We start from the raw sequence: 25,662 nt of genomic DNA on the forward strand, positions 1-25,662 counted from the left end.
AATGGCAATGCTGATACTGCTCCCTGCAACAGTCAACAATCAGCACACAGGAAAGGTCACAGAGATGCTCTGAAACAACAGCTACCTTAACAGCGACCACTTAAAAAACTAACATTCACTCTCACTGCCTGCCTTTCTTTCCTCTCTTCAAAGGTGTCAGGACTGAGTCATGCTCCAAAGGCTCTCCCCTCCACCCCTGCTCTCGTTCCTCTTGATCTGTCTCAGGAGCTTCTCCTAATAAATCTTCCCCAAAGTACATATGGCTATTATCCCATTCTACAGATGAAGACATTGAGACTCAGAGAATTGAAATACCTAGTGTAAGGTCACATAACTCCCTTTATTGGTTTTGTTTTCATGGCTTTTCTTATTGTAACCTTGGCTCCCCCCAAGCTTTCAGTGCTGCCTTGCTCTGGCTGCATCTTAGCTCCCCACCCCCAGTTGACTCAGCCTGGGGACCATCCTACCTTGACTTACCCAGCTTGTTCTCCCTGGAAAAAACCTGGTCATCGTTCGTGAGAAGCCATACATCAGCACATGGTGGGGAAAAGCACTTGGGAAAGGGAATTCAGGCTGGGAGAACTCTAACTCTGGGCTTTTTACTAGAATCTGGTAAAACATGTGGGTCAGATCCTCCTCCAAGCTGTCACTTCAGAACAAAGTCTGAGGGAAGGAGCCTGGCCTGGGAATAAGGCCTGTCATCCTCGAGATGCCCAGAGGAAAAGTGGGAGCTGACAATGGCAACTCTCTGGCTGTTGGGAGGCCTTGCCAAGCAGCTCGGTGGGCTGAGGGTGTTAAGAAGAGCCGAGGCCCCTCTGCTCACCAGAAACACAAAGCAAATCTCACACCAACAGCCAGGACTGGTCCTCAGATTTTCTGATTTGGGATATACCTTGTAGGGGGTCTTATTCACCATAATTCACATTCAAGGAACAAACTGAATGCTCATTAACAATCAAACTACAGTGTTCCTGAGCAACTGAAATTCCAAGATAATTATAACCTCGTGACTCAACTTCTCCCATCCCTAAAAATGGAGGAAAAGATAGAAAAAGATGAACATGAGGCTGGGGGAGGGAGTTAGTGAGAAGAGTTAAGGATCAAAGGAGCAATCACTAAACAGAAGTAAAATATCATTGGTTTTACTTCCAAATAATCAGAAAAAGAATGTTTCCAAAATTTCTTTACAAGGAGAAGTAGATAATGACAAATGCTATAAGATAAAGGAATTAGGGACACCTGGGTGGCTCAGCGGTTGAGTGTATGCCTTTGACTCAGGGTGTGATCCCGGAGTCCCAGGATCGAGTTCCACATATCAGGCTTCTTGTGTGGAGCCTGCTTCTCCCTCTGCCTATGTCTCTGCCTCTCTCTCTCTCTCTCTCTCTGTGTGTGTCTCTCATAAATAAATAAATAAAATCTTAAAAAAAAAAAAGACAAAGGAATTAAAATTACACATGCAATCTGCTCAGGAATGGCCCTTCAGCCTGGGTGACTTTCTCAGAGGGGTACTGCAGGACAAGTCTCTTCTCACCCAATCCTCCTCTTTCTTCACTGGTGGCAAACCTGCCTTCTATCTCTTTCACGGGCATTTCCTCCCATAAACCTTTAGCACATCTGATTCTGTCCTGGCATGTGCTTCTCATTGGACCCAAGCTGACATACCCAGAGAGATATATCAGGGATTTGAACCCCAAAACCCTTGTGCTTTCCTTTATACCTAAGATTAAGTTGTGGATAAATCAGGTAGCTAGAACCAGTGATCATTCTCAGAACTTCTCTCCCTGGACTTAACAGCTGTGTTCGGAATGGCCAACAACTTTCTCCTCTTTAAAATGCTTTGCTCCGTTTCCCAGATCCATGCCCTCCTGGTTCTCTGGCCACTTAGTCTCCTTTGCTGGCTCCTCCTCACTTCCTGACTCATAAATCCTGAAGTGGAACATCAAGGCCATTAGCCACCAAAACCCTTCTCTTCATGATCTACATTACTCTCTAAAATAATCTCCTCTAATCTCACAGCCTCCTCTACAGGTTCACGCCGCCCAGAGGCCCACACCTGTCCTCTAACTCTAAACTTATAAATCAAACAGCCTACTTGCCCTTTCCACTTAGATATCTCACAGTAATCTCAAAATAACTACGTACAAAACCTGTTCTTCCCTTACCTCCAACTTGCCCTCCTACAGCCTGCCCTGTCAGTGAGTACCAATTTAACCCTTCCAGGTGCTCAGAACGAAAACCCTGGAGGCATCTTTGAGTCCTCTTTTTCTAAATTCACAATCTACTAGCAAATCCTGGCAGCTTTTTTAAAAAAACATATCCAGAAGCAACCTTCTGAACAACTCCACCATTACTAAGCTAGTCCAGGCCATTATCACCCCTAGGTCACTGCAATAGCTCCTAACTGGACCCTGCTTTCACCCTTGCCTCCTACAGTGGAATTCTCAAAATAGCAACCAGTATGATCAAAGACTAACTCAGATCAGGTCACTCCCTAGCTCAAAACCCTCTCATGACTTCCATTTCATTCCCAGCAAAAGCTAAAATCCTCATAATGGTCTATAAAAACTCTGAAAGTGAACTTTATGTGTCAACTTAACTAGGCCACAGGGTGCCCAGATATTTGGTCAAACATTATTCTGGAAGTTTCTATGAGGGTGTTTTGGGATGAATTTAACATTTAAACCAATAGACTGAGTAAAGGAGTCTGGATCTGAGGAGCTCTGGAGGGGTCATTTGGGTGAGCTACAGATGGCTGTCTTGCCCTGAGATGTTCACATTGCTAAGAAGCTCAGCAATACACGGCACACTGCTGCAAACAAGCACGAAACCATCAAGCAGCAAGAGCTGCACTAAAGCTTCCCTGTTCCCTTGTTTCCTAGGTACATTCCCCCTGCCCTACCACTTCCTACTCCAGGCAGAACCAGAAGCAAACCTTGAAGATCCTTATGACACTGTTAATAAAGGAGAAAAACTTTCAACAACCAACATTTTCAACTGGGAACTAGTTAATATTGTGTGTAAAATGCAGCTGCTAGGTGTCCTTTAAGAAGAGAGTGGAAGAATTCTCATCAGAGAGTAATGACACATTGTTAAGTTAAAAAACAAGTGCAGAACAGTATGTGTAATTTAATCCCTTATCATTACGAGAAAAATGGAGGAGACAGAAACACATGTTTGAATCTGCATAGAAAAAAGTCTGGAAAATCAAGGTGCTCAGAGTGGTTCCCCATGGAGAACAGGATGGAGGTATTTTAATTTTTTCTTTAATTCTACTTAAAATAAAATCAATGCGGACATTGATGAAAAATAACAAAAAAGGAGAACAATCAAGACAGAATGCAACCTCAGCAGGGAGTGAGTCAATCACACGTACTTTTATTTCTTCAGTGAATTCATGATTCCTTACAGGTTTCTTTAAAGGCAGATATGAGGTCCGTGCTCTCCAACAAGTAGCTTATTCTACTATCTGTGGTTTTCTCACGGCAATTTGGTAAGACAATGAGCAAGGGAGGGTGTGTTTGTGTGTGTGTTTGGGGACATGAATAGGGTGGGGGTGGAAATCTGGCCTGGTGAAAAGGATCTCCTGCTCAAAACTTTTGAGGGTCCCTGATCACTTTACTTAGTGAAGTAAAAGAGTGAAGACCTTTGTTCTAATGTGGCTTCTGCCACTTAGCTTTATGACAACCAGCATTCATTTCCATGAGCTTCAGGTGCCTCACCAAACAGGCATTAGAATCGTCTCCTGACCTCATCAGAGTGTTGTGAGAATTTGGGGAAAAACTATAAGGCATTCAGCACAGCACCCTCAGGCACCACACCTGCAGAGCAGGTGGTTAATAAACAGTACCACAATGTGATTACATAAATAGGTAAGAAAAGCAGAAGGAATTATTTCACTGGATCTGACACATTAACAGGAATGTTCAAAGACTCTATCCAGCAGGCTGACTTCTCTAAATGAAAGAACACTGGCCAGAGGAGAAAACAAGAGCTGTACACACTGCCTGTGAGTACAGACAGAACCCAGCCTCTGAGGCTTAGTGGTACCTGTCCTGAGGATAGTCTCGAGGAGAACCGGTGCATAGCCACATGGGACTGTATTCCCGGAGGCTGGGAAAGACTGGGAAAGGCTCCCAGTCAGGCCCCTTGTGGATTTAGGATTTATCTTCCCCCTACTTCCCCAAAAGATCTCGTAAGAGTCACATACTCAGTAGACTCATTTAAATAAGAATATAAGAATCAGAGGATTATAATGAGGATGAGGTACTAGCTGAGATCTGCTGCAACTGCAAATAAAACTTAGCTCTGGGCAGCCAGAATTAAGGCCAGAAACCTTGCAGACTGATCATTAGGCAGAGGAAGAATCAAGATCAATAAGGAAAGGCAAACTTTTCTAGAACTAAACTTCAAATTTTATTTTATTTTTTTAAGTTTTTATTTATTCACAAGACACACACACACAGAGGCAGAGAAATAGGCAGAGGGAGAAGAAGCAGGCTCCCCGCAGGGAGCCTGACATGGGACTTGATCCGGGGACTGTGGGATCACGCCCTGAGCCAAAGGCAGATGCTTAACCACTGAGCCACCCAGATGCTCCTTAACTTGACATTTTATAAACAGAAACTAATCCTAGGAATGCATGTTTCTGGTTTCCTCACATCTCCTAGCCTCCTAACAGAAGGTTTAGCATATTATTTCCCCCCTCACAGCTTTGCCAATTACCAGCTATCTGACCCAGAACTAGGCCCCACTTCTCGGGATCTCAGTGTCTTCATCCTTAGAAGGGAACAGTGTTCCTGCCTATTTATGAAAGAGAATGGAGAAACATTTGCTAGCATTCACTGGATATTGGCTAAGCATCAAAATCTTTGTGTACACTATCTCACTGAAACCTCCCAATAATCTCAGAAGGCAGATCCTGTAAATGTTTTACAGATGACCTCCCTGAGACTCAGAGAGGTGGGGACAGTTGCCATCAGCACACAGCTAAAAAGCAGGACAGGATGAACTCAACTGCATGCTTCTGTGGTACCAAGGCAGAAATTTAACCATAATACTTTCCCACTTTCCCCGTCTGTGTCAAGCCCCTAACAGGTCCTGGGACATTGTCTGTACTCATATCAGTTCCCTTCCTCGTTCCTAAACTATAATTCCTTCCTTCTTCCTAAACTATAATTATGTATATAGAGAAAATTAAGTTTACTGAAATAATATCAGTATCTTATATAGTTTCTTTCCTCTAAGGAGATCATACAACTTAATCTATTTTCTCTACTAATCCCACCAAATCTCTATATATCATTATGTATTATTTCACTTATTTTACAAGTGAGGAACTAGAAGGCCTCAGGCTGCTAGGGCGACGTGCACAGTCAGTCATATGGGAGTTACTGCCAAAACCAAATAAAAACCTTGGTCCTCTATGTCTAAATCAACCTTTATCCTCTCGTATGACATAGCCTCCATAATGAAGAACAGATCATTCATTTTTTATCTGGAAAACTACCAAATTTATAATTCAGTAAGGGGCCTCATGACCTTACCACCTTGTCAAAGGGAAGTAAGTATATAAAAAATGAGATTTGCAGGAGCAGACGGTTTTGGTCTGTCAACTTTCTCTTAGATTACTCCCATTAACTAACATAAAATAATGTAAAATAGAATGTAACAGATCCCCAAGTCTTTGGGAATTTAAATAAAACTCACTGATCCTTCAAACTTACATACAGTGTACATTCACTAACTCCTCTCAAGTTGCAGAGGAGCACATTATGTCAACTGGATCTTTGCAAGAAGAATAGGATACACAACCAGGCCACTCTCAGAAGAACCCAAGGCAGCAATGAGCCTTTAGCAGCATAAATTCATAGCATCCACAGACTTTTCAAGTTCCAGAAGGATCTGGCAGGCCACAGAGACCAATCTCTTCATCTGGTATACAAGGAAGCTGAGGCTCGTGGAGGTTAGGTGGCTTTTCCAAGATTTCACAGACAAAAAGGCAAGTACTAAAAGCAAACCTGCTGACTGCTATCCATTCCACTTGCAAGTCTTAACATCTGATGTCCATGAATACACTTTCCACAGTCATTATGACCCATCTATAAAGCAGTGCAGCAGAACAAGTATGTAGTCTAGTAACAGAAAAACTGAGAAGGATGACTGCCCATTACTGGCCATGTGATCTTGGGCAAGTCCCTTAATTTCTATGATTTTCAAAGTTTTCATCTGTAAACTGTGGGTAATAGTAAATTCCACAGATAAACTGCAGATGGTATAAAAAGGGGACTGGTCACAGCCTGTGAGCTCCACGAAGACAAACATTAGGTTTGTATATCCCCAGCCCCTGACACAGAGCCTGACACGTGGTACATTTGTAAAAAGTTGCTGAGCAAATTAATGAACCAAGCAAACAAGTACTAGACTTGAACCTAAGTCTACTTGGTTCTTAAACACTAGGTTCTACTGCTCCCAATTCATATGATTTCAAAGCACAGCATTAATTCTGATTTACAGAATACAAAGAATGATGGAATAAGACAGGCAATTTCTAGCCATAAAGTGGGGAACAAAAGTTCAGTGGGGAAAGTTCCTGGACTTTCAGTGTTAGAAATTAATTCTTATTGCTAGCATGGTATATCATGAGGCTTTAGAATCAACTAAACCTGGCCTTAGGTCCCAGCTTTAGCATAAGCTGAGTGATCTGAGATATTATTTTACCTCTTTGAGTCTAAATTTCCATACCAGTAATAAACATACATCACAGGGATTATGTGAGAAGTGAGGTAAGCATATATAAATACAGGATGGTGTTTAGTCTTTTTTAGGGAAAAGACTCTATTTCCCTTCTAGTTACTTGAGGCTTCATTCATTCATTTCACTTAGGTCTCTGCTCAAATGTCACTTCCTTTCAGGGCATGTGGGTAGCTCAGTCAGCTAAGCATATGACTCTTGATCTCAGCTCAGGTCATGATCTCAGGTTTGTGAAATCAAGCCCCATTCAGGCTTCAAGTTCCACACTCAGCATGGAGTCTGCTTGAGATTCTCTCTCTCCCTCTCCCTTTGCCCCTCCCTCTACTCATGTGTGCTTTCTTTCCCTCTCTCTCAAATAAGTCTTTGTTTACTGTGCCTACTCAACTAGAAAGTAAGCCCAGGAGGACAGCAGCCTTTTGTTGTTTATTTTGTTTACTGTTGTATCAAGCCACCAGGAAAGTGTCTGGCATGTAGTTAGTACTTATTAAATATGTGTTGAATGACTAAATGAGTTAATTCAATGCTGATTTGGGACCTGCTGTCTGTGAGGCACACTGTGCAGGAAGAGGGACTTAAAGATAATAATGCTATGAGGTGACAGAAGGAGAAACTACTTCTATATGCTGTGGAATCTGCAAAGATTCCTTCTTCACCTGGACCATCACAGCTGACTCCTGACTATTCTCTGTGACTACGATGTCTCTCCACATTCCATTTGTTAATTCACAGCCAGAGAGACCCCCAAAAAGTCAATATTGATCAGAACACTCTGTTTAAACCCCTCCAGTGGCTTCCCATTTCAATGAGAGGAAAGCTCACACTCCTAACCGCAGCCTGAAAAGCCTTTCCCACCGTTCTCTCTCCCGCCCTCCCTAAGTTTCAGACACTCTGGCTTTCTTGTTCTCAAACATGCCAAGGTCTTGTTATTAAAGACCTTGGAGTGTTTCTTTTCCTTTTTAATTAAAAAACAAAACAAAACAAAACATACATTTTTATTCACTCAAAACCCTAAGTTCTATTTATATAATTAACAATATTCTGTTCTAATGCCTAAAAGTTTCAACAAGCAAGGACCAATGTAAAAAGTAACCCTCTGAGGAGCATGAGTTGGAGATCACAAGTGTCAAGGTCTTTTCTGATTTGTGGCCTTTGTGCTGGCTGTTCACTCTGCCTGAAAAGCTCTTCCCCACCATTTAGCTCAGCAAAAATGTTACCTCCTTAAAGAGTCCTCCCAAGCTGAAGTTGTCCTTCCACCATCACCCTCATCAAGGCACTCTACTGTGTCCCACCATCTTTTCTTTCCTCGCAGTATTTCATTATGTGAATGACTTTATTATTTATGTGTCCTACCTTCTCAAACAGAATGTACACACACTCAGACAAGAACTTTGTCAGGTCTACTGCTGTATCTCCAGCCCCTAGTAGGCACTCAATAAATATTTCTGAATCAGTAAACTGGATCTCAAAAGATGTTGGAGTTTGCCAAGACAAAAGTACAGGTAAGGTATACTACCAGTCTAACAGTCTTGATGTATTTATGTCCTTCCAAGGACAAATGCCCCATTCTGTCAAAATATGTGAATTTTAACCAAACTTACTTGGGGATGGGTACCCGAATTAGTGTCCCTTCCACTTCTGGGTTTAGATTCATTCCACTTTCTCTTATAGCCTTGATAGCTGCAGCTGTACACTGAAAACCAGATCAAAAGGTAAACAGAATTAGTAAATAATTATTACCAGATGCAAGCCCTCTGTCGATAACTGGCAACCCATCTTGGCAGAACATGGAAACATTTAGTTCTGTTACCAGTAAGATCAGGAAGTTACATTGGTGTAGAGTGCTTTGATCAAGCTGAATAGCAAACTATGTCCACTCCTGGTACCAGTATATTGCGGGAGGGAAGAAAAGCAAAGAGAAGGAAAAAATAAAAAGAAAACAGCTCTGCTTCTTTGAAAAGATTTCAATGGTTTGAGGCAACACAGATCAAAACCACAATAAATCCTCAAGGGAGGGGGGCTGGTCTGTGCAAAGATTGGTGTAAAGACAGATGAAAGATTTTATACATTAAAAATTCCAGTTGACATTTTACACTCAAAATATACCAGCGCCGATTTGGAATGAGTAAATAAATTTAACTCATTCGCATCTACACTCACACCAACCTCACTCATGTTTTGGAATGAGCAATGAGTCTCTGCTGGGTATGTGCTCTAGGAAATGCAGTATGGGCTCTGGAGTCAGATAGATCTCAGTCCACATCCTAGCTGCCCTAACCATGTGACCCTGGGCAACAATCGTGACCTCTCTGAGTCTCCATGTTATAATCTGAGATCACGCGGTACTGCGACCTCACAGAGGATTAAATGAGATAACATGAACAATGCAACCTGCTCTGTGCCCCACACACAGTGACATCCAGGCAAGGGGCCTTATCATATAAACTCCCTATATAAAGGTAAGAATATACAAATCCTCCAAACATGGCTAGGTTGATATCATCACTCAGCTGATGTGCTGCTGTCCAATCTGACATCCTTCAGGCTCTTCTCTGAGTAGTCTTGCTCTCTACTGAACTAGGTGGCACAATGGTACATTGGTTTCTCAACATGTGGGTCATCTCACCTCAAGCAACATTAGAACTACACCTGCTATGAAATCCTTTAAAAAAAAAAAAAAAAAGATTATTCATGAGAGACACACAGAGAGAGAGGCAGAGACATAGGCAGAGGGAGAAGCAGGCTCCCCATGGGGAGCCCGATATGGGACTCGATCCCAGGACCCCGGGATTCAGGCCCTGAGCTCAACTGCTGAGCCACCCAGGCATCCCTGCTATGAAATCCTTAAAGATAAAGTAGTGTGGAAGAAAGATACTTTCATTGGCATGACAATGTGGAATTCATAAAAAAAAGGCCTCTGACATTTGCAAAGAATTTTAGGTGTGACCAGAGCCAATCTACTTCACTTGGATTCACAGGGCCAGTTCTTGGCCTTAAGCTCCTCCCTAGACTTTGCGGTTTAATGAATGGGGTTTACTGCATACCTATTCTACTTTTCCAGGTTTGATTTTGATTTTTGAGGGTTTGCCTAAAAAGTTTATCCATTTCATCCTAACATGACTTTAATTCTACAGGGACATACAGTGTTACCATAAGATCAAAAAGATAAATTAGAAGTCCACATGCAGATGAATTATTCCTTTGAGAGACTGTACACAGAATATAACAGTGTGACTGACCACTGCTTAAAATAGTAAATTCCTAAAATGGTACCTCTAATGACAGACCATTGAAGCTGGAAGTAATCTCTGACATAATCAGGTACAGTCCCTTCCATATGTATATAGGGACCCTGCACACATATACCATCTTCCCTGACAGCCAAGAGCAATGGTGGGGAGGACCTCATCCACATACTTCCAATTACTGGCAAAGTTAGGAGGAGACTCCTGGCACCTCAACTCTCCACCCAATGACATTATTTCAAATTTTCTTCCAGATCTGTTAGCTCAATGTATTCAGTAATTGAGGCATGGAGAATCTGATTTTTTTTTACTTATTTTTTATTTATTTATGATAGTCACAGACAGAGAGAGTGAGAGGCAGAGACACAAGCAGAGGGAGAAGCAGGATCCATGCACCGGGAGCCCGATGTGGGACTCAATCCCAGGTCTCCAGGATCGCGCCCTGGGCCAAAGGCAGGCGCCAAACTGCTGTGCCACCCAGGGATCCCTTTTTTTTTTTTTTTTTAAATAGCCAAAAATAGGGGAGCCTGGCTGGCTCAGTTGGTGGAGCATGTGACTCTTATCTTGGGGTTGTAAATCTGAGCCCCACATTGGGTGCAGAGATTAAAAATAAAATCTTAAAAATAAATGAATAAATAAAGTAGCCAAAAATAATTTGGAATTGGCCTGGTGTATAAAGGCAATGGTCAAGGTAAATAAAAGAGCTGGATAAAGAAAAAAATTTCTCCTCCATTTTTAAAGTTAGCAATAAAGGGAGAATCTCTACTTTGAAGAAGTAGCCTGATCTCAAGTCTCTGAGTCCCCCTCTTCTGAAGCTTCTCATGGAGAACTCACCTGTCACATCCCACCGCCACCAACTGCCTATGATCATCTGGTCCACCCAGTCTTCCCATACAACCTTCTCCCCTAGACATGGGAACACCCACTGCTGTTTTGAAGCTGCCTCAATACGTACATCTTCCCAGTACAATTACAGTGCCAGGTACATGGTAATGTTGAATAAGTAGATTAATGAACTGGCTCAGATCTGTTAGAAAAACCCAACTCCTCATTTTTACTTCATGTATATCCCCCCCCCTCCAAAGTTTATTTTATACTTTTCTGTGTCCTTTCATATGTGAAAGAAAAATTGTGAATCAGAGGTTTCATTTGCCAAGAAACCTATTAAAAGAGGAAATCTAAGTATGTACATTTTTGTTTGATACAGTAGGATATAGAAATTCAGGGAATCAGTTATTTACCAACATGGCTTCTCAACTACTCATGGTGCAGACAAAAAAGGCACATATTTCTACTGCACTTCCATCCCAGCCTGTACCCCCTTACTGATGGGATGCTGACCAGGACCCAGGGCAAATGGGCTGTTCTTAAACAGTAGCACTGACCAACTAGTTGTAGCTGCTTGGAGTACTGTGTGGAGAAAGTTCACAGGCTCCATCTAGGGTCAGGCAATAAAGAGTACTGTGATCAATTAAGAATGTCTGCTATTGGTATTCTTAAGCTAATCTACATTAAAGGATGAAAGATGATAAAACTTCCATAGATAGGTGAACAAGAACTTTGACAATCTGGGTTCAAGTCAACTTTGCTAGGGCCATTTTAATTACTGGCCTTCCATTTTCTATATCCCAATGAGTCCCTCATGTGAAAAGTCATGTGAAAGGCAGGAACCCTGGTTGTTTTTAAAATTTTTTATTTAAATTCAATTAGACAACAGTACATCATTAGTTTCAGATAAAGCGTTCAACCATTTATCAGTTGCGTATTAATCCTGGCTGTCTTAATCATCAATGAATTCCCAACCCCTCAAATAGAACCAAATAACCCATAGAAAATAAGTTACTGCTGAATTAATCTAGGAATAGTGAAAGGAACACAGGCTTTAGTGTCAAACAGACCCGTGTTCAAATCTTGAATATCCTAACAGTGTGAACATGGGAAAGATATTTAACTTCTCCAAGCCTCATCTATAAAATGGAATAAATAATGCTTCATCTTAGAGAGGACCTATGTCGATCACTGAACAAAAATACGAGAAAGTAATGCCTGGCAACACAGTAGACACTCAATACACATTAGCTTTCTTCCTTCTACAAGAGCAATAGAGGAGCCTGTTCAATTTTTTTTTTTTTCTCATTTGCCTTGTTCAAATCAAGCTGTGGTTTTTACTCCCTTCTTTCCTTTCCCATCATTAACTCTAGCTGCAGGCAAGTTTATGGAAGGCAGCAACTGTGTGTATCATTTATCAAGCAGGACACATGTTAAACAAATGCAATGCAGTTTTCTGTCTTCAATGCATTTGAAAAGATTATGCATGTAAATCTGCATCGTGTCACTATAGCATGACACAGAAATGCTCAGGTTTGGAAAGAAAGCCAATTGCATGTAAAACAGAAAGGAATTACATAAACACAGAGGGGATTAGCTCAGCATTTTGAAGCTAGGAACCTGGTTACTCAATGGACAGTTTCTAAACTGGAGGAAGGAAATATTTAGTTAGAGCTATTTGTTTACTATATACACCAGATGAGATAAAGGAATTCAAAAGACAATGTAACTCATACTTCCTCACTCTGTCCTTGTAAAGAACCTCTCTACTGAGATGATTATGAAGGTTTTTTTTTTTTTTTTTTTTCTTCAAAATTCACAGGATTTCAACTTAAGAGAAATGGCAAAGATGCTTTGGTTGAAAAATGAAGATATACTCCAACTTCCTAAGAAAAAATTAAGCTGTTAATACTTCCTCCTGCCTCATAAGATGCTCTGGTGGCCAATCAGATGCTTCTTCTGTGAATGCCATTTGCTATTTAATAACAGAAGTGGCTGGCTCTGAAAAGCAATCTGCCTGATGAGGTCTTCAAGCTGTGTAATTAGGAGGCTATTCCCTAAATTGGCCCTTGGTGCCTATGGGATCAGATGAACAAGGCAGAAGGCCTCAGCCATTCAGAAGGAGCCAGGAAGGGAAAGAGTTGACGATTCTCTTTTTGTCCATTTCTCTGCTTCTCAGTTACACCAGGAAAGAATGCTCTCCTTCCATCAGTCTAATGACAAGTATTCATCCACTTGAGGAAAATTGACTGAGTGCTTCCATGTGCCAGGCACTGTGATAGGTGCCAGACACAGTGAACAAGTTAGATAAGATTTCTACATTCCAAGCTCACAATCTAGTGGAAGTGAGATGGAAGATAAAGATGTAAACAAATGCCTCACTGTTAATGACGAGTGTGATGAAGAAAATGAGAGAGGTTATAAGAGAGGTTAGCATGGACAAATAATTTAGATTGAGATTAGGGAAGGCTTCCCTGAGAAAGTGACACTTAAGCTGTGATCCAAAATACTAGTAGCAATTAGCCACACAAGAGTGTTCCATGCAAAGGAAACGGCATGTGCAAAGGCCCTGAGGACACAAATGGTGTGTTTGAGGAACTGAAAGGCCAGTGGGCCAAGAGCAGTGTACAGGGATGACAGTGGCATAAAACTACAGAGATGAGAGACAGGCAAGGGTCATATCATAATGCAAAGCCTTCTAGGCCACAATAATTTTTTTCTTAAAGATTACATGAAGCCACTGATAAATTTAAAACATGGGAATGACATAATCTAATATGTATTTATGAAAGTTCACTCTGGTATGAAAAATGGAATGGGGGAGTGGTAACAGCACCCCCCCCCCCCCCCCCCCCCCCCGCAAAGTATGCCTGCAACATTAGCTACAGTAGCCCTCTGAAACAGTTTGTTCAGAGGCAGGGCAAGATGGCGGAAGAGTAGGGTCCTCAAGTCACCTGTCCCCATCAACTTACCTAGATAACTTGAAACAGTTTGTTCTTATCAACGGCTTTCCCTTACTCATACCTCTAACCCAGTCTGTCTAATCCAACAGGTTTCACTCTGGTCTCTGGGAAAGAACTACTGAAAGAGACCATTGGAACAGAAAAGTACTTCAGATTCCTTCACTGCATATTAACAGATTAGAAAATGGAGATCAGGGATCCCTGGGTGGCTCAGCGGTTTAGTGCCGACTTCAGCCCAGGGCGTGACCCTGGGGTCCCGGGATCGAGTCCCACATTGGGCTCCCTGCATGGAGCCTGCTTCTCCCTCTGCCTATGTCTCTGCCTCTCTCTCTCTCTGCGTCTTTCTCATGAATAAACAAATAAAATCTTAAAAAAAAAAAAAAAAAAAAGCAGGGCAGGGTGGGAGCCTGGGTGGCTCAGTCAGTTAAGCATCTGCCTTCAGCTCAGGTCATGATTCCGGAGTCCTAGGGTTGAGCCCTGCATCAGGCTTCCCTGTTCAGCAGGGAGTCTACTTCTCCCTCTCTCTTTGCCCCTCCCCCTGTTCTCTCTCTCTCTCTCAAATAAATAAATAAAATACTTTAAAAGAAAATGGAGGTCAAACAGCCACCTGAAGGGAGATGGGACCAGGTTCCAGATTCCCCAGGACTTCCAATCTGGTCAATTCCAACTGAACCAATAAGGAAAAAGCCATTTATCTTCCTCAACTAGACTTAAAATCATAGCCTCCAGGTTGCAATGATCTAATGCAAACCATCTTTCATCTTGGAAGCTCCGTGCTCTGTGTAGTTCTACAATGATTATTCCAGAAAGGAATATGAATTCCTGAGGGTCTGCTCTACATGTTAATGCAAAGGGCACAAACTGAGGGCCCATGGACCAAATATGGCCCATTAATATGTTTTGTTTCATAGTCTTCAAAAAAAAAAGTGAATCAATTATCAACATTTAAACAAAGATCTTTTTCTTTTTTAAGATTTTATTTACTTGAGAGAATGAGCAAGAGACAGAAAGAGCACAGCAGGGGGAGGGACAGAGGGAGAGAGAGAAGCAGACTCCCCACTGAGCAGGGACCACCCCCTCAATGTGGGGCTCAACCCCAGGACCCTGGGATCATGACCTGGTCCAAAGGCAGATGCTTAACTGACTGAGGCACCCAGGTGCCCCTAACAAAGATCTTATATAAAATGTGAGTTACTGACTTCTAGAAACAAAAACCTTAATATCAAATAACACTGATTACCAGGTGTACATTTCTGCCTGGCAAGGATCAGTAGAAGCTGGGCAGAGGCTGCTCCCTTCAGACAGGGCGCAAGCTCTCCCACTAACCCCAGTCCCTTCCATTTGGCTAAGTGCCAATCACTGCATTGCCACTATTGTTTTCCTTAGATGGAGACTGTTTCAGTATTCAAATTACTTGCCTGGTCTTTTAGTGTTTGAGTTTAACTGCAAAGGAATTTAGAAACAGGAAGAGAGCTTTCCTTAAATCCTTAAGTTCCCTTTATCATGCCTTCTCTTGTTTCATCCCAAACTGGAGGGAATACATCCTCTTGACTTGACCCAGCCTCCTCCATTCCAAAAGAGACCATGAAGAAGAATCCTTTATGGGCAAAGCCACCTCACCTCTGGGAAGCTGGCCATATTCACCAAAATCAGGTGTGGCGACTTCATGGAAATCTGGCCAATCTGGTTTAGAGCAAGCTTCCCATTAGCAGTTACCACAGTGATACGGTCAAGGGATCCTAGAAGCAAAGTCACAAAGTCTGAGAATTCAGAAGGAATTCCACCAGCCCCACACCCAAGTCCCTACCTAATTCAGATTCAGCTAAGATTCAGGGACTCCTTATCAATGTAGCAAAACTGCTCAAGGGGCTTTCAGAGGAGCAGCAGTGTCATGTACTGGAAAGAGCTCTGAAATGTTGACAGAATTAGGACTTCTTTACCATCAACCAGGATGGCCAACGATAAATGGATTATTCAGAGACACAAAGAGAAAGGCAGAGAGGGGTCCCTTTAGACAAATTGGGTGTTGTCCCAGCAAACTGTTGTTAGAATAACATAGTACTTTACTATGGCCCAAAGATTTGACTTGAAGTATTCAACCAGATTCAATGTCATTGCAAGACAGGAGGTTATTGATACCACTGGCTTCAATCTGGAAGAGTCCAGGACATATAATGGTATAAGTCTCCATGATTCTGAAGACCAATAATCTGGGTTCAAGTACCCACTCTGCCACCGCCTGATTGTGTGACCCTGGGCAGATCCCCTCAACCTTTTGGCACCTGTGTCCTGATATTTAGATGTAACATAAATATTGTACTTCTCTCATAAGGTTGTTATGAGGATTCAGTGAAGAGTTTCTGGAAAGCATTTGTAACTATCCTGGCATATACAAGTGCCCAGTAAATGTTAAATTATTTCTTGACTTTCGCCTCAAGTTTTAACCAAACTATTCTACTTCCAATTTCTCTAATATAATCTTCTCTTTCTTGCCTCAGGACTCTGAGTATATATTTTTCTTTCTATTGAGAATGCTCAGGACACCTGGGTGGCTCAGCAGTTGGCATCAGCCTTCAGCTCAGGGCATGATCCTGGTCCGGGGATCAAGTCCCACATGGGGCTCCTTGCAGGGAGTCTGCTTCTCTCTCTGTCTGTGTCTCTGCCTCTCTCATGAATAAACAAATAAAATCTAAAAAAAAAAAAAAAGAGAGAGAGAATGCCCTTCTCTGCTCAGTTAACTCCTGCTCATTCTTTAACACTCAGATATAATAACATCCAATCTCAGAAACCTTATTTGAACTCTAGGCTGCATTACAAATGCCCTTATGAGCCCCCAAGGACCCTATGTACCCTTTTATAATAATCAGTATTTGCTGAATATTTCCTATGAGAAGACATTGTGCTAAATGCTTTCTATAATGTCTTTGCTTTCATTCTCACAATGACTATGCAATAGTTGCACTACTTTATGGATGAAGAAACGAGGGACCAAATGGTAACTTGTCCAAGGTCACAACAGTTCTTCATAACGGAGCCTAAATTCAACCCAGGTCTGGCCAACTCTGAAGGCATGGTCTTCACCATTCTGCTTTGCTATATGGTTTTGTCCATCTTGGTTTACTTGTCTATTCCTTCACATTAGGCTCTAGGCTCTTGGAAGGCAGGAACAATGTCTTTTCTTTCTGTATCTACAGCACCTATTAATCAGCACAGTGTAAGTGCTCAATAACATTTTGGTGAATACTAAGTGTGTAGATGGACAAATGAATGGAAAAGGGTAAGAACAAACACATGAATAAATCTATACCTTAGACAACTATTAAGAGCAATCAACTTCTTCAGAGATAGAAATTGCTGGTAGACAGTTGGAGGTGTGAAAGGAAAAGTGCCTGCTGGTTCAGATAGTAATGAAAGAGGATATGCAAAATTTGGCATGCAGAAGACTGGCTAAGTTCAGTTTCACCCAGTCTCTTCATGGCCCCGAGTTCTACGGAGAACGTTACACAAACATAACCCTGAAGAGAAGGAGGCAAAGAGGAAATACCAATGGGAGGCCTTTTGAAAATGGATCTTAGCTCAGCTTTCCTGATTTGCCATAAGATCCTTTGCCACAGAAGTTGCAACATGGGCTTTTCAGTATGCAATTGTGGTGGTTCCCATTCCCTAAATACATATCGACATAATGCATCAAATCCTTTTCCCTCAATCTGTCCCCAGCGAGAATCTCCCTCAGCCTCATTTCTGCCCCTCATTTTCTCAGAGGTTAACATTTAACAAATTACACTCCCTACCTCTTTCCAGGCCCATCATCTTTTTAAGTTCAACAAGAGTGGAGCTTGCTGGCTAATTTTAAGTATCACATTTCTCCCTGAGCTCCTCTCAAACTGCTCTCTGGTTTCGGCTGCAGAATGTTAACAGGCCAGAAAGCACAGGGGAGACAAAGCACTTTATCAGTTTCATACCTAAAATAATAAGCAAGTTTAAAATAAACAGTTGGGAGAGATTGAATGGCACGCTCTACTGCCAGCAAAGGCAGAAATGCCCCAGTCCAAAGTTTGACAAATGATGGAATGGTCTTCTGATTTCACATAGGATCTCGTCTCTCTGAACTCAGTATGTTTCTCCTGGTGTTTATAAATGGAGCTGTATATTTTTCACTTGGTTTTCTTAAGAACAAGTTCACAAAATATTTTCTAGTTTCCTTAGGAACTATCCCAACCAAGATGTGAGTGGGAGCAGCCCAAGCTCCGAGAGATAACTTCAGAGGGGGTCTCAGGCTTGACTCTGGGATGATGACAATTTCCAAAAGGCCAATTTAATAGCAATTGGATTTTTCCTGCCTGCCTGCACCATTAGCTGACAACTCACTTCTTCCATCACATCTGCAAACAGTTCTCCTAGACAGTTCTGACATTTCCCACTTAGAAAAGCCACTTTCAGGAAGTTATTAACCCAAACGGAATCTTCCTGGTCAAACTCAGGGGTACAGATATGCCTCAGATGGATAGGTTTGCAGCCACTTGGTTCCCAGAAAGCCATAAGAATGGCCAAATGGGATAAATAGGAAAAATCAGACCAAAGATGTCAGTTACTGTGAGATTAAATACCCAAAAATGTTTATATAGCATAACCATAATAAAACTCCCATTTTCTGAGAGTGCAATTCCATGAGAGCAAAGACTATGCCTATTTTTTGTTCACCACTGTGTACCAGCATAATACTTACTTCAGAGTAGACTAATATTTGCTAAATGGATGAATCAGGTATTACTGTTAACTATGAGCCAGGCAATGTGCTCCAACCATTCTGTATTTATTTTGATACCCACCCCAAAGATATAAAGTAGGAATTAGACAAGGAAACTGAGGACCAGAAAAGTAAAGTAACTGTCCATGGTCACCAGTTAGTAAGTAAGTAACAAAACTGGGACTGAAACCCAGCTCTGCCAAAGCCATGATCTTTCCCCTATGCCCCTCTCCAAAACGTTGGTTCAGTCACTAACCTGGTGAGGTCCTTATACTGATAGTTTTATTGAAATTATCTTTGAGTGCTTCCATCACAGACTTCATTTCTTCATCCACCTCTTCCAAGTTGATTATATCCTCAACCAAGGCAGCATTAAGATTCACTCTGGTTTGGAACTGTCCTTTCCCTTTGGCTAGAAAGTCAACAATCATTGAATAAAGAAGAGCAGCATAGACAGAGATAATAAACAATTAGTGAAGAAGTACCTACTAAGTGCAGGGAAAAATGCTAAGTGCTAAAAAATTGTACATTAACAGTATCCTAAGAAAGAACTTTAATTATTGTTCACTCGGTCCCCAGAACTGTGCTAATCACTTTCTGAGATACTAGTGAAGACACAGGCTTTATAATGAAATACTTCAGGTGAAAATCCTGACTATGATGAATACCAGTTTTATGACTTTGGGCAAGTTACTCTACTTTTCTGAGTATCGGGTTTCTTGCCTGTGAAACAGGGATAATATCTGTATTGCCAGGTTGCTATGATACAAATTAAGTAATTCAAATACCTAAAAGAGCACTGTCCATATGGCAGGCACTCCATAAATGAATTCCTTATTTTTTAGAAAAATAAACTGAAAATGAGAAAGGTGAAGTGATTTGCCTAATGTCATAAGGTCCTGGAATCGTAAAGCCAAGATGTGGTCCCAGATCTGTCTAATTTTAAATCCAAGAACTTTCCATTAGATTGTCTCTGAAAAATCTAATTGGAGACACAGGAAACATATTAATTCATTTTAAAATGAATACTAAGGGAGGATATGCAAAGTATCTGATAGTCAGGACAGATAAAAAGAACAACAGTAGTTAACAAATATTAAACACCACTAGTGGGGGAATCCCTGGGTGGCTCAGCGGTTTAGCGCCTGCCTCCGGTCCAGGGCATGATCCTGGAGTCCCAGGATCAAGTCCCGCATCGGGCTCCCTGCATGGAGCCTGCTTCTCCCTCTGCCTGTGTCTCTGCGCCCCCCCCATGTGTGTGTGTGTGTGTGTGTGTGTGTGTGTGCGCGCGCGCTCTCTCTATGATGAGTAGATAAATAAAATCTTTAAAAAATAATAAAATAAACACCACTAGTGGTAATAACAATGGTTTGTATTTCAGAAAATCAACAGCAATGGCAGCCGAATAAAATTTGATTTTATGCCTAAGCCACCAGTTCTTTTTCCATATACATTCTATATATATAGATCACTCCCATGAGTAATACAAATATTCCTGCCTTTCTTCATGGAAAGTAGGTGAAGGCAAAAAAAAAAAAAAAGTAAAAATACTAAGTAATACTATCTTAAATTTGTTAACTATTTGACAAATATTTATTGAGTTTATTCACAACAAATTTCATTGAACATCTACGGTGGGCCAGATCCTGTGATATTTCTAGAGTATATACATATATTTTAAGATTTTATTTATTCATGAGAGATGCAGAGAGAAAGAGGCAGAGACATAGGCAGAGGGAAAAGCAGGCTCCATGCAGGAAGCCCGATGTGGGACTCGATCCCAGCACTCTGGGATCACGCCCTGAGCCAAAGGCAGACGTTCAACCGCTGAGCCACCCAGGTGCCCCTCTAGAGCATATTATAATTTGCAATGCAATTTAAAATACATTCTTCTAATTAGAGAGTCAGAGCAGTTCTCAGAGGTAAGAAAAACAGAGTTTATTATTGTCCCTCTTGTATGGGAGATGAGATGAGAAATATACAGCATTTAATTGAATCCACAGCACTTAGAGAAATCTAAGCACTTAAGTGACTTGAATGTTTTCCCCGAAATACCAACTAGTAAGCACCAGAGTGATTTTTAAAAAAATATGTATTTGCTTGCACCATCACTGTGCTTGAAACCTTATTGCTCTTAAGTTAACAGAATGATGGCTTAAAATTTTCAGAAATGATGAAAGATGAGAATCTTCAGATTTAGAAATACAGGTTCCAAGTAGGATAGTAAAAGTAAATTCATACCTAGACATCCTGTGAATGCAGAAAGGCAAGGACAAAGAGATCCTGAAAATAGCCCAAGATAAAAGACAAGTGATCCATAAAGGATCAAAATCCAGAATAACAGCAGACTCTCCAAGAACAACAACATGAGCTAGAAACGATGGAAACAAGATCTTCAACTTTTGATTTTTCTTAAACTAAGAATGCATGTTAAAAGTTTTAAGTTATGCCCATCAATATTAGAATGGATAATATGAATGAAATAGTGTACAGTCATCAGAAAGATCTACAACTACACAGAAGAAACTGACTCTCACAAACATAACATTGAGCAAAGAGGCTAGACACCAGAATATAGAGTGTGCAGTACAAAAGCCAGATACAAGAATACACAGTACAACAGACAAAACTAATCCATGCCATTAGAAGTCAGAATAATAATTACTTACAAGTAGTAGAAGGTGGGAAGTTACTAGAAGGGAGCATAAAGGGGACTTTTGACATGCTGGGAATGTTCTGGGTTTTGATCTGAATGTTGATTATACAAGTGTTTTCAGCTTGTGAAAATTATCAAGCTGTTTCTTATGATAGCTGCATTTTTCTATAGGTGCTTTTAATTCCTATAAAAAGTTAAAAACAGAAATTAAGGGTAACTGCTAAGACAATAAGAAATAAAATGTGCAACTTCCAAATCAGCAAGCATGAAAAAAGTGAAATAAAGAAATTTGATTAATTCAATGGAAAGGAGAGGAAAAAAAGAAACTAAAAAACTATGATAAAGTACAAAATAAAATGACAGATACAAATGCCTATAATCACAATATAAACAGACCAAGAAGAGAGTTAGAGATTATCAATAAGAACTTTTAAAATCTAGTCATATACGATACATAAGATTTACAAAAACGTGAGATTATAGAAAATTTAATGTATAGGAATGGAAAAACTATAACCCTGGCAAATATTAAACAAAAGAAGGCCGATGCAATTATATTAGTAACTAAAAATAGATTTTAAGACAAAATGCATTATTAGAAAAAATGAAGACCATTTCACAATGACAGTAGAAATCAATTCACCAGAAAGATATTACAATTTTGAGCTTAAATATACCCCATTACATAGTCAAAAAATTAACAGAATTAAAGGGAGAAACTGATGAATCTACAAGCATACAAGGACATCCAAAATACCTTTCTTCATAACTGATAAATTGAGCAAATAAAAAAAATAGAAACTTTGATCAACAAAATTAGCCAACTCAATCTAATGGTCACATATACAATCCTGTACCCAGCAATAAAAGAATACACATTCTTCTCAAGCACACTTGGACCTTTATACAAAATGACCATGTTCTAACCCACAAAGCAAATTTCAATAAATATCAAAGAATATTATAATAGGACACATTCTCTGATCTCAGTAGGATTAAGCTAACTCTCCAAAAACACATATGCTTGAAAAATTTTAAACACTTTCAAATAACTCATGGACTACAGAAACACACAATGAAAATTTTAAATATTTAGAAAAAAACAATAAAAATACTATACATCTAAAACTTCTAGGAGGCACCTGAAGTTGTATGTATTTATTTATGTATTTATGTATGTATGTATTTATTTATTTATGTGTTTAAAGATTTTATTTATTTACTCATGAGAGACACAGAGAGCAAGACAGAGAGGCAGAGACACAGGCAGAGGGAGAAGCAGAGGGAGAAGCAGAGGGAGAAGCAGGGAGCCCGACGTGGGACTCGATCCCAGGTCTCCAGATCAGGCCCTGGGCTGAAGGAGGTGCTAAACTGCTGAGCCACCGGGGCTGCCCATGAAGTTGTATTTAGATAGAAGTTTATAGCTATACATGCTTATAAGAAAAGAACAAAGGTTGAAAATTAATGAACTGTCCAGTTCAAAGGATAGAAAAAGAAGGAAATGGGAGAAAATAAACAATAAAGGGCAGAAATCAATAAAACTAAAAAGAGATCACCAAAATTAAAAGCTCTTTTTTAAAAGGCTATGAAACTGACAAACTTCTGTCAAGAAAAAATGAGGGAGAAAAGGAAGTAGAGAAATCAATAACATTAAGAAAGAACAGGAGGAGACCATTATCAAAACATTAGAGATTTCAATAATCTTAAGAGACTATTATGGACAACTTTATGCCAACAGCTTTGAAAACTTAGAAATAATGAAACGTTTCCTGAAAATATACAATTTACTGAAACTAACTAAAGAAAAAAGAGAAAATCATAATCATTAAAGAAACAATATGATTTAAAGTCTGTCTACATATAATACCAGGTCCAGATGATTTCACACGCACATTCTACCAATCATGTGAAGAACCAATTAATCCTGATCTTATCGACCATCCCACTGTGAGGGAGACAGAGACAGAGATGAACTTCCAACTCACATTATGGGACTAATACAGTCTTGATACCAAAACCTGACAAGGATAATGCTAGAAAGTTACACTCCTCAATATCAGAGAGTTACATTAAAGCTAATCTTATATAAAAGTATAGACTCAAAAACCTTAAATTAATATTAGCAAACCAAATCCAATAATGTACATACAAATCATGTATCAAAAGTGGTTTAGGGGATCCCTGGGTGGCTCAGCAGTTCGGCACCCGCCTTTGGCCCAGGGCGCGATCCTGAGTCCTGGGATCGAGTCCCACATGGGGCTCCCGGCATGGAGCCTGCTTCTCCCTCCTCATGTGTCTCTGCCTCTCTCTCTCTCTCTCTCTCTCTCTCTCTCTCTCTATGTTTATCATAAATAAATAAATAAATAAATAAATAAATAAATAAATAAATAAATAAATCTTTTTTTTTTACGTGGTTTAACATCAGAGAAAGCTACTGATGTTGAGTCACCCCATTAACAGATTAAAAAATAGATGACCGTCTCAATAAATGCAGTAAGAGCATTTGATAAACTTAATACTCATTCAAAACAAAAATTCTTAACAAAATAGGGACAAAAGATATTTGCTCAAAAGAGACTACTGAAAAATAAAGCAAACATAATTCTTGATGTTAACATATGAGATGCGTCCCCTGTAAAGTCAGAAATGTAATAAGGATGCCTACTATCATCAGTCACATTTATTCAACTTATATTAGAGTTCTTAGTCAATGGCGGGGGGGAGGGAAGGAGAAAAAGAAAAGGTATATGAATTAGAAAGGTCTATGGATTAGAAAAACAAAGCTATCATTATTTACAGATATTATGATTACCTAGAAAATCCAAAAGAACATACAAACAATAGATCTAATAACAGAGCTCAAGGTTGCAAAACCCATCAGTGTATAATAACCAAAAGTGTTCCTATTCACCAGCAACCTAACAGAACACATAATCTTTAAAAGATATGAATTTAAAACAACAAATCATCCATAAAAATAATACCATAGATATACTCATGACCTTAAGGTAGGGAAATTTTTCTTAAACAGAAAAAAAAAAGAAGCACTATCCATAAAGGAAAGCTTGATAAATTGGACATTAAAATTAAGAACTTCTGTTCATCAAAAACCACCATTAAGAGTGAAAAGGCAAGCATGTCAGCAATACATATGTATGACAGCAGAAGTCTTTAAAACTCCTACATATCAATTTTTTTTAAATGGGCAAAAGACTGGAAAAAGGATAAACAAAGAGCCAATAAACAAATGTAAAGATTATCTAATCATTATTATTATTATTAATCATTATTATCTAATCATTATCCATCAAGAAATTACAAATTAAAACCACAACGAGATATAACTGCACACCCATCAGAATGGCTAGAAATAAAAAGACTGACTATATACCAAGTGTTCAAAAATATGTGGAGCAAAGGGAAAGCAAAAACATTTTTGGTAGGGGTGTACCCTGGCACAACCATTTCGGAAAACTGTATGTACAGAAACTGAATATACACATCCTCAAAGACTCAGAGTTCCCACCTCTTGGTGTATGTACACCAACAGAAAATTATTCATGTGGGCACCAAAAGCCACATACAGGTGTGTTCACAGTAGCATTATTTATTTTAGCTCAAAACCAGAAGCAACTCAAATGCCCATCAACTACAGAAAGCATACACAAGTTGTGGTGTAAGCATTCCCTAGGATCCCATAAAGAAAGTAAAATGCACAAACAACTACTACATGCAACAACAAAGACAAATTTCACAAATAGACTGCTACCAAAGGAAGCCAGGCACATAGGAAGCCAGACTTAAAAAGGGCAATTCTAATCTACGGTGCTAAAGTCAATAAAATGGGTTATCTTTTGAAGGGTGACAACTGAAAGGGACGTGTGGGAAGCTTCCAGAGTCTGAGTGATGTTCTATATCTTGATGTGGGTGCCAGCTACAAGGCTGTGATTCATTTGATGAGAATTCTCTGACCTGTAACCACTTACAATTTACGTGTGTACTTTCCTGCATATATAACTCAAAAATTTACTTTAAAAATATATGTATGTGACCAAAATGATGACTGCCCAGAAATAAACCTGATCAAAGAAATGTTCATGCAGAAATCTTTATGGAGAAAAACTCATACTATGATTATAAAGTTCATCTACAAGAGCAAAAGGCCAGAAAGAAGAAAATGAAAAAGTGTTGTGCGTAGGATGAAGGGAAAGATTTGTACCCCTAGATTTAAGACTTTATAACAGTGATTCAGGTAGAAATGAATTTAGTGTAGGGAGAGATATGTAATCAACAAAATTAAGAGCTCAGAAATAAAATACATATAAAGAAACTTGACATGCTACAGAGGAATAAAGAATGGGCTAATCAACACGTGATACTGACATAACTTATCACCCGTTATAAAAAAGAAACTTAAAATTACATTCCCAACCTCACAACATATTTCGGAATAAATTCCATATAGATTAAAAACCC

General features: G+C 39.9%; 1 protein-coding gene across 3 annotated transcripts in view; it reads right to left on the reverse strand.

The window, feature by feature from the left end:
• MRRF (mitochondrial ribosome recycling factor) overlaps nucleotides 1-25,662 on the reverse strand; it is a 57,635-nt gene that overhangs the window by 24,746 nt on the left and 7,227 nt on the right. For all 3 annotated transcript variants that reach the window (XM_026009250.2, XM_026009251.2, XM_072748706.1), the window contains 3 exons: nucleotides 18,787-18,942; nucleotides 15,404-15,522; nucleotides 8,349-8,440 (listed from right to left, as the gene is read on the reverse strand). In XM_026009250.2, the coding sequence (XP_025865035.2) occupies nucleotides 8,349-8,440; nucleotides 15,404-15,522; nucleotides 18,787-18,942 (367 nt within the window). The remainder of the gene's footprint in view (nucleotides 1-8,348; nucleotides 8,441-15,403; nucleotides 15,523-18,786; nucleotides 18,943-25,662) is intronic.

Source organism: Vulpes vulpes, chromosome 2 (assembly GCF_048418805.1).
Source record: "Vulpes vulpes isolate BD-2025 chromosome 2, VulVul3, whole genome shotgun sequence".
NCBI classification, from domain to species: Eukaryota; Metazoa; Chordata; class Mammalia; order Carnivora; family Canidae; genus Vulpes; species Vulpes vulpes.